The 9,993-nt window shown below is 38.1% G+C and overlaps 1 protein-coding gene across 1 annotated transcript; it reads right to left on the bottom strand.

Moving 5' to 3' along the window:
• Positions 1-1,729, bottom strand: LOC136978260 (choline O-acetyltransferase-like). Its single transcript, XM_067273944.1, has 4 exons — positions 1,686-1,729; positions 1,470-1,605; positions 209-426; positions 1-132 (listed from the first exon to the last, which is right to left on the bottom strand). Exons 2-4 carry the CDS (start codon positions 1,596-1,598, stop codon positions 117-119), a joined length of 363 nt encoding a protein of 120 aa, XP_067130045.1. The 5' UTR covers positions 1,599-1,605; positions 1,686-1,729; the 3' UTR covers positions 1-116.
• Between the last annotated feature and the right edge of the window lie 8,264 nt (positions 1,730-9,993).

Here is a 9,993-nt window from a genome sequence, read left to right as displayed (position 1 = left end):
TTTGAAATTAATTTATTCAATTAAAGAAATATAATCAAGGTGTCAATGGTAACATCTCATAGCTAATAAACTTTATGATTCAATTTAGATAATTATTATCACTTTAATTTACGCAATCATTTCGCTTTGGTGCTGAAAATAATAAAAATAACATTTAAAAAATTACATAAATGATTCTTATATAGAATTTACGCTAATTTTAGCTGACCTTGTGGTGAGTTTTCGTGAATTCTTTTGACAAAATTCGCCGATTTCGATCAAACTTGCTGTCAAATGTTGGGCAAAACTTTGCAAATCTGTTTTTTCGAATGTATTAAATGATGTCAGAGTGAATATTATTTGATGTTCTTGAAGATTAAAACAGCAACTATAGCCGTCTCTCGTCATAGGTCCGTATCCCACGATTATATTACATTTGGAATTAATCTAAATATAACGAAATTTTAACTTAAAAAAAATAAGCAAATCGCGACTTCTATCATTCATAAATTCACATGCTTAATGCAGAGATGTCTCCTATATATATTTTAACTCTTTCTCCTTCTAAGAGAACCTTTCTAGTAGCAAGCCCTTTATGGATTTTACCACGCCCACGACAAGGTGGACAACAAGGAACAGGACCCAACATATCCAGACAAATTACCCACGAAAAACTCTTGGGATTTTTAGACCAGTTACGATTTGATCGCAGATTCCAGAGTGGCAGGCTGTCACCTTAACCAATTGGCCATCCAACCACGATATTATGGTTAGAAATTGTAAATTTTTAAATGAAATCTTATTGAAAAGTTGAGTTCTTATATTCATTTTCTGGCAAAGAATTCAAATTTTTTGTTTATTTTTTTAAATTGTGTAAGTTTTAAATTCGGTTCCATTAAAAAACACGATATTATAAGATCTTTAGCAGAAAATAAGTATGATTTTAACTTATTTTCAGTTTGAAATATATATATAACAGGGGTGGGCAAGCAAGAGTTCAGTGGGAGCCGAAATGTAGGTTTTGCAAAATGCATGGGAGCCGCAGTTCTGTACTGTCCTGGCGGATAGTATGGTAAGGCGCGCGATTTTATTATATATAATATAAAAACAAATATTGAATTTTTTAATAAACATATTTTCACAAAATTATAAAAATAAAATTGTAAAAATAATAATAAACAGAAATTAACACTTTCAGCAAGAGCCGCATTTGCATGCTCATGCCTGATATATATATTATATGTATTATATTTGTATATTTATGTAAGTAAAATATCTGTTCATAAGATATATTAATTAACAGTCTATTTAAAAATGTATATATATTTTATGTACAGTACATGTGATATATATATACAGTATATAATATATATATATTACAAACTTTAGAAAATAAACACTAAGTATAATTATTCTTCATTAAATTTTGGTTATGTAGCACAAAACAGACCTACAAAAATCTTCCAAAGATGCTGTTTATAATTATTTACCTGTTTTATTTGCAAACAAAAGTTTAGATATTCTTGATATGATTTATCTCTAAATAGTGCCGGATCATACTGTCTTTTGTTGTGAGAAAATTCTTTCAAACAAAAGATGATTATCAGGACCTTCTCCATTAATGCTCTTCACATATACATAAAATATATATACATATTTAAATAGACTGTTAATTAATATATCTTCTGAACAGATATTTTACTTACATAAATATACATTTCAATTTGTTTCTCAATGACTTTAAGGAAAAGTTTTACTTTTTTCTTCCTATAATAAAATATTTCTTAGATTTTTTCTGTTTTTGTTAAAAATGCTATATTTAACATGATATTTGTGTATCGAAATTTAGTTTGATTTCATATGTTTTTCAATACTCTGTTTAAAACCTTACGAATATGTGGTCTAGCTATAACCAGTGACGATTTTAGGATGTGCGAGGCCCTCAACAAGGCCGTAGTTAACTATACCTAGTGAGCGCGGATTGGAGTTGTTTTTGCGGATTTTTTTTTTTACTTTCCGAGTACTTACTGCATATAAAAAAGTGCAGTATATATCTACACGTGTCTGAGGCCATAAAGCTTCAGATCCCCGGCAACATCATTCAAGAAAGAAAATTAATTATGCTTTTTACCTTTTTGACAGTTTCACCATAAAAAATCTTGAAAAAAATTATTAAATCTTCGCTGGAAACACGATTATTAAATCTTCCATATTTAAATTTGCGTAACGAAGCGGCTTGATATGTTGATGTTAACTCAATTTTGGTTAAGACGTAATGTTATATATATTCATATAAATGATGTTTTTCATAAAAATCTATATAATTTAATACAATTATTGTCGTTAACGAGACGTTTTATCATCAGAAAAAAATCCAGCAACGAGTTGCTTAACTTATCCGGCTTTAAAAACTGCTTATGTGAGGTCATCTGTTATAAAAAAGTCTTTATTATTAAAGACTTTTTTATATTTTTAATTACTATAAAATGGCAATAAAGTTAATTTCGAAGGAAGGGGTGGCTTTTATAAAACATTGCAAATGCTAATAACGAGTAAAATCCTCATTAAGTCCGACCCTACTCGAGATACGACACACAACCTCCTCTATCTCTCGAAAACCCTCGACTTAACCACCAAAATTTAATAGCATCATCCTCTAAGGCCAAGAACACACATGCGTAAAACTGTGTGGCAGAAAACTGAATCAGAAATCAGCTTTCGGTTCAGTTTCTGTTTTACGCTAGAACACACATACATAAAAATTCTGACCGAATAGGAAACGGAAATGTAACAACATCGTATGTAGTTTAGTAAAATGGCGCCGTCCGTATCTGATGTTATTTGTTGTTGGTTGCATAATACTCAGCCATCGATGATTTTAAGGAATGATTTTATTAAAAACGCGAAAAGAGACACTAGTGTGTTAGGAAGCTATTTCGAGAGCGTGATTTACGTGGATTTAATAATTTGTTGATTCCGGAACTACAATTTAACGATCGAGAATACCACTGCCAATAAGTACGTTTTATTAACTTTTTTCTCTAATGTAAGGCCGCCGACTTCCAGGGGAAAGCAGTTAATCACGCATCAGGAAAACCTAGGGTCGAAATCGTATGTGGGTGGCGGCGGTAGGAGACAAAGATGACAAGTGTCTTACACAAAACCGTTTATTCTAACTACTAAGTTAACTTACATATTATTGAGGTACAACACAATCTAGATCGTTAGAGTAGTGTTGGTGAGGTGACGTTGGGAATGTTCCGGGCTTCCTAGGTCGATTTCGGAGAGACAGTCTTGTGGCGCTGATGAATGCTGAGATGATGGTCTCGTTGTAGATGAGGAGGAGTTTCGTCGGCCTCTGTAGATGGCAAACTTTGTTTCTCGGGATCTCCGGACCGTTTTGACCCGTGCAGAGTCGACTGGGGAGGAACCGCCTGTCTGGAGGAGAACCGCCGCACTTCTTTTCCGAATGGCCGAAGGAGGATCGAACTGCCTGACCTCGCGACTCGGGAGTTTTATATTTTCCCCTTTGAATCTCACCCTCTTGATTGGTTCTGTTCCTCCTCTCCCTTACCCCGATTGGTCATTTCTTTTGTTTCTATGCAAAACCGGAGACCGATCTGGGTCGGGAGAGTTCCGAGAGGTGTTGACGGAGTCTTTGAAGTTCGTGCTTGTATATTCCGCCGTTATGGCCCTCTCTTTGACGTTTTTGACCTCAAGCGGTCCGCCAGATGCTTCGGTGGCCATTTACCCCCCTTTGTTTCCCGTTTCTGACACTTGTACACGAGCACCTGGACAAAGCTCCCTCTCTCTCAGTTGACATCCCCTCGGTCGTTCATTATCGTGTCGCGTTTGTTCTAAGATAAATTTTGGGAAAGTTTCTTTCGTGTATAGTTTACATCACCAACACTTGCTCCTGACACGATTTGACTCTCAAAATTTCCCGACTTCGGAACTTTATAATTATTCACCATTTTTACGCGTTTTTGCGATCCCTACACGGCTCCCCGCCATTTAAAAATGTCGTTCCAAGGTTAGCGACATTTTACCTGGCGACTTGGGTTGCCAGTCCGATCCCCGCGTTTGCAGAATCGGCGATCCCGTTTTCTGTCTCCTCGGCGAACCGCGCGGGGTTTCCGCTTTGATTCATGACCGATCGGCTATCACATTGACCGTCAAACAAACTAATTAATATAAAAAGTTTAATATGGGTTATACATATGTAAAATTCAAATTGTTACATCTACTATATTTTTGGTACATTATGATTAATATTGATGATTATAAAGCGAAGGGGTATAACTATTATTATAGAGATACAAAGGCCTTGAACAGGGAGTGTCCGTCATTGTGATGGAGTTTCCGCATTCTTCCTCTTCCCCTTTATGATGAAGTTTAAGTTTTTTTTTTTGTTTTTATCATTGGGGGCGCCAACTTCTGGCTCTCCCCGCCGCCAGGAACATTTCTTCTCTTTCTCGTAAAGCCTGTCTTACCCGATCTTGACGCTGAATGATATTTCTTTGCTCCAATATCGCTTGGCCTCTTCCCACCCCGTCGGGGCCGAGAGGGAAAGGTGTCATGGATTCCCGTCTGCGGAGATCCGTCTCTCTTTGGGATGCAATTGGCCTTACTTATGGCAGCAGACACCGCCTTTTCAACTTCCCTCCGCAGGTCGGGATCTATTTCGGCCCGTTGCGGCAAGAGGATAATTTCTGGATTTTCCGGTCGGGGGTTTTGAGTCGCCCGCCGAAGGGCGCCTCTCACGGTGTCGGGGTCACTGTAAATTTGTTCTCTGGCTATACTGAGTGGCCCGTTGCTCCATCGACGCTGCCTTCGTTCACATTCCAGGCTGTATCTGTCATGATTGTCTTTTCTGTTAAATATAAAAGGAAAAAATGGTTAAATGATGAAAGCGCGTTTAGCTTTAATATGTATGCTGGTCTCCTCTTTTCCTACGGAAGAGCGATTTTCGTACGCGATCTCTCCCGAATATGTATGCATATATGTATCGTTATAAGCCCTTTCAGTCCTCGCTATCCGGTTCGGGTTCGCATGCGAGTGGTAGCATTTAAAGCATATCTATATATATAACTTATTGAACGCGTGTCCGTCCGTCCGTGTAACGTTATGCCAAAAACGGCCACTAGAGGCCTCCCTGTCGTGTGTCGTATTTCGCACATTTAAATTCATAATACAAATTATTATTTACATTAACAGTATAAATTGTTATTATTCATTTGGCCAATAGCAAATAACAATATAAATAATTCAGTATATTTGTAATAGGAATTTATTATTGTCACGGAATGCCTGTAACGCGCACTAGGGGACGTCCTTCAACACAGTTGGTCGGCAATCGGCAAAGCAGTTAAGCTACGATGTGGTTCTCTGGTACTATTAGTATCTTGTTTACATGACAATTTGGCTCTTCTCACTTGACATACTGCTGACCCCTGATCTAGGGGATGGAAAGATAAAGATTGCCGTGTGTGTCTCCAGTACGATCGGATTTAATGACGATTTTACGAATTGTTATCAGCATTTACAATTTTTTTATAAAACTCATCCCTACCCACAAAATTAAGCTTTTTATATTTTTAAACTATTATAAAATGGCAATAAGTTTTAAAATAAAATATGATAACAGATGGCGCCGTCAAATGTTGCCGGGTAAGTTAAACAATTCGTTGCTTGATGTTTTAGGCTTTGTATCATATCCTCAAATCTTTCAACTCGAATTTTATCCACTTATAATTAAGACGGAAGACTGTACCTAACCGAAGGAACACATTTTAAGAACCCCGATTAACACCAAAATAGGGAAGTTTTCCATAGAAAGCCATGCAAACTTTTTTGGGCATTACGCAATGGAGTTATGCTTGTATAGACTACTACTTTCAGGCCCATGCATTTAGAGACTCTGAGGTATTATAAAATATTTTATGTAATATTTTATTGTAGCAGGATAAGTTCGGTTTGGTTTATTTGGTTACGGCAATGCGACACATGAGCAATCTGCCGAGGAGGATGCCTCCCAGGAATACTTTTATGGGAAACTGGCCTCTGTTTAGGTGTTACAAACTTTAAGAAAACTCAGAAAATCCCCGCGCCCAGCTCGTTGGCGATGCACGAACCCACGACAAACTACCAATGTTCAGTGGTAATTAGTCGGTTAAGCCCTTGTCACTTGACAGTGACAAGACTGTAACACAGGATTATTGCTGCATTACTGAAAAAAAGTAATCGATTTTAAGAATTGATCTTTTGAATAAGAGAAATTTACCTTAAAGAGAAGATTGCATAATTTCCCAACTTTCAACGCAACATTTTCCTTTTTTTTACCAACCTTTACATAAATGTAAACATCATATTTCCGGTGATAGCAACATTTCATTCAGCAACTTTATTCTGTGTAAACACATCAAACAAACAACATGTCAGTAGTATAGAAATGACAGACTCTGGGATTTGTTAAAAGTTTAATATAAACACAAAAATTGTGTAGTTAATTACTGTATTACAGAACTCACCCCTCGTTGTCTCATAATAATATTTAATATTGGTAAGTAGCACTTATTAAAAATGTTTTCCGATAAATGCTGATTGCTTAAAAACAGAGGCATTTCATTATTTCTTTCCCTTTGTCAAAATCTACACGTCGGTACGTTCTAAACCAGTAAGGTTTTATATTGGGCACGCGGTCTCGATTTTTTAAAAATTTATATTTCTAACATCTTGCGGGGACTAAAACAGAAAAATTCAAATGTCTAAGTGTTTACGTAAGTCGTAAAGGCCCTGCAACTAAAGAACCTTTGTTAGAGCCTATTTTTAAATTACAACAAATTTTCGTTAACGGAATAATATCGAAAACAGCCCGCATCCAATTTACATCTATGTGACTGGCCCATCGCTGAGTTTGAGTTCGATACCCTTGATCTAGGCTAACTGAATTTTCGTTTTTCTTCCGTTTGGTTTATCCGATTACGGCAACAAGACGGGTGAGCGATCCGCCGAGGGAAACGTCTCCTGGGAGAACTTTCTATGGAAAACCGCTCTCCGTTTAGGTGTTACAAACGCCAGAATAACCCTAAAAACTTCCCGTGGCCGGGTGCCAACCCGCCACCGACTACCGGCGTTAGGCAGACGGCCAGATGACCGAGTAGTCAAAGTGGCAGCCTACTGCTCTGGAGGACCCGGGATCGAATCTGGGCGTTGGAAAAATCCCCAGGAATTTTTGTGCAGAGTGGTCCGTCTGGATACGTTGGGCCTCGTCCCTCACCAACCGGCCGCCTTTTTTTGTCGGTTAATGTTACCCGTGGTATTGAAGATGGCGACGGGGAAATTTTTCCCCCTAGATACTAGACGCCGACGGGGAAATTTTTCCCCCTAGATACTAGACGCCGACGGGGAAATTTTTTCCCCCTACGTTCGAGATGGCCGCGTTTCCGGTCGCCGTCTTGTCTGCACGCAAGCTAACGTGCAAACAAGATGGCGACCGTCGACAACAATAAATTATACTTAACTAGATGTTAAAAGATATTTTAAACTATTTTAAACATATATATATATATATATATATAGATGGTATAAATAAACTTACATTAGCGTTGGTCCTTCGCGGTCCTTTGACGCTTTGTTGAAATCGATGTTGAAGACTTGGAAATACTTGATGTCGTCGTCGTTCTTTTCTGTTTCTTTTTAGTAGTACTTTTCTCTGCAATCTTCTTACTTGCCCCCCCGCATTCCTTTTTTTTCCGAACGTTTTTCCACTATAGGGGCTGCTGGGACTGTCGCGGGTTCCTTCCATATTGGTTCCTTTCCACATCCGGAATATATATTCCGTAAATGTCGAACGAAGGTAAAAAAACGATCTCCTAGTTTTTTTGAAGGCCAATTCAGGTATTTTCTATACATAAATGCGTACATGTAAGAATCGGAAAGGTCTTCTGTATAGTGTTTTGGAAGGTTTTTTTTATTTTTCAAATATCCCCACAGTCTTTCGATATTTTGGGTGTGGACTCCCGTTTTTGGATCGACGAAATTTTCAGAGTGATTAATCGTCCTGTGTGATATTTCGATTCCTTCCAATTTGTCGATATTGTAGTAGCCTTTCCATTCGTCAGTCAATACAGTAGTGCCCGAATTAATAAATTTCGATATAATCCAATTGAGAGTATTTTCCGACCTGTCGTTTACTTGGCAAACGAAACAGCTTTTATCTTCTCGGCAAATGCCTCCGACGACCCATTTTGTGCTTTTAAGCTTTCTACCTTTTTCGTATTTTCTTTTACAAATAACGGTCTCGTCTATTTCGACAGTTTTATTTGGTCCTCCTATTTTGAACGATAGAATATTATGTAGTGCTACTAGCATTACAAATCTGATATGGTTCGACCAATCGACTGCAGCTTTGTTAGATATTCCGGCGGCATTAGCAGAAATATTTGTAGAGCAATCGAGCGCGAGGTGATGCCATATAAACGACAAAATCGAATTCCACGGTAAGTTTCCACATTTACCTTTAAACGTACCGTCGAAGGCAGAGCTGAAGTTCCAACATTTGTGGCATCTCATCGCACACGATTTTCTGTCGTTGCGATATACTACTTTGCACGGTTTGGAACATTTCGAACAAATGTCTACAGTGTGCTGTAACCCCAATTTGACAGCTAATTTAAACCCTCTGTCTATTCGCGAGTCAAGTCCAAGTTCAGTATAATCGTGTTCCAACAATTGGAAAAAAGTCTGGGAAGTACATCCCGCCCAAAATTCTTCGGAATTAATATCTATATCACTCATATCTTGAGTTAAAAAAAAAACTACAAATTAAATAACAAAGCTATCGTTAATAATATTAACGCACAAAATGCGAATTATCTCGAAATATACAAACCTAAATCACAAAAAAAAAACTTCCCTTACGAATAAATGTTCGGGTTTCGATAGATGTACTGCACGTCGAAAGTTTCCTCTCGTCGAAAAATTAGTATTAATTTGCATAATGCGACAGATAGTACAAGTACGCCCCCAGTAGAGATTATCACTCGAGAATCTGATTCGAGATTACCGGAAACGCGGCCATCTCGAAAGTAGAGAGGGGAGAAATTTCCCCGTCGCCGACGAGTCGCTAGAAAAAAAAATTTCCCCGTCTCCATCTTCGATACCATAGGTAACATTAACCTTTTTTCTTTTGTAGGCCTGGCCGAACCCATAATGGGCTTTCTAAAATAGGCTTTGTTAGTGCCCACAGGGCAAAAAAAGTTAAAGAAAACTGGTGTTTGGTTTCGTTTCGTTTGCTCGGCCACCAATAGCAATTATTTTCGTCACCTGGATTTACTTTTCGTTTTTTGTAAATAATATCGAATGGAATAAAATCCACTTCCAAATTACGCCGATATTTTTGATGCATGGCAAGTAATATTTTAATTTAATTTAATTCGGGGCATTATTTTTTGTCGTTTCTAAAATGGTCTTGTTAACGTAGAAATTCTGTTTATTTTAGTGTTTTTCGAGACCGTATCCCTTCTTTATTTTGAAGAAACAGAGATGGCAACACTGGCCACGAAATGGAAACAGCGTTCCCGCCACTTGTTTTGGTTTTTAAAACGAGAATGTTCACGTGTCGGCGGCAGCCACAGGCAGACGGTTCAAAGGTGAGTATTGAGTGGAATTTTATCTTTAATCTCCGGCAGCGGTAACCAAGCTGGCGCGACATAGTATCGGTCGACTAACGAACGGACCGTAATGTTTCGAACAGTCGATTCGGTTTTAGTCGGCGGCATTTTCGTAGGTGGAAAAGTCTGGAAGGTTGGAGAAGTGAAAAGGACTGAAGTGTTTTGGTACAGTGTTGCCAGGTAGATCGATCACTTGATACGCCAAAACGCCCTGTTACCAAAGGCGTTTCAGGGGGACTGGTCCGATTTGCACCTTAATAGGGGTGAGGAAATTGAGGTGGAGGGACTAATTGTGCAGTCAAGTGTGCTGCAGGTTGACAAGACTAATCGCTTATCGCTT

Source organism: Centruroides vittatus, unplaced genomic scaffold (assembly GCF_030686945.1).
Source record: "Centruroides vittatus isolate TY-2023 unplaced genomic scaffold, ASM3068694v2 contig_502, whole genome shotgun sequence".
NCBI classification, from domain to species: Eukaryota; Metazoa; Arthropoda; class Arachnida; order Scorpiones; family Buthidae; genus Centruroides; species Centruroides vittatus.
Note: the sequence above shows the minus strand (reverse complement) of the source record. Positions and strands in the feature narration are given on the sequence as shown.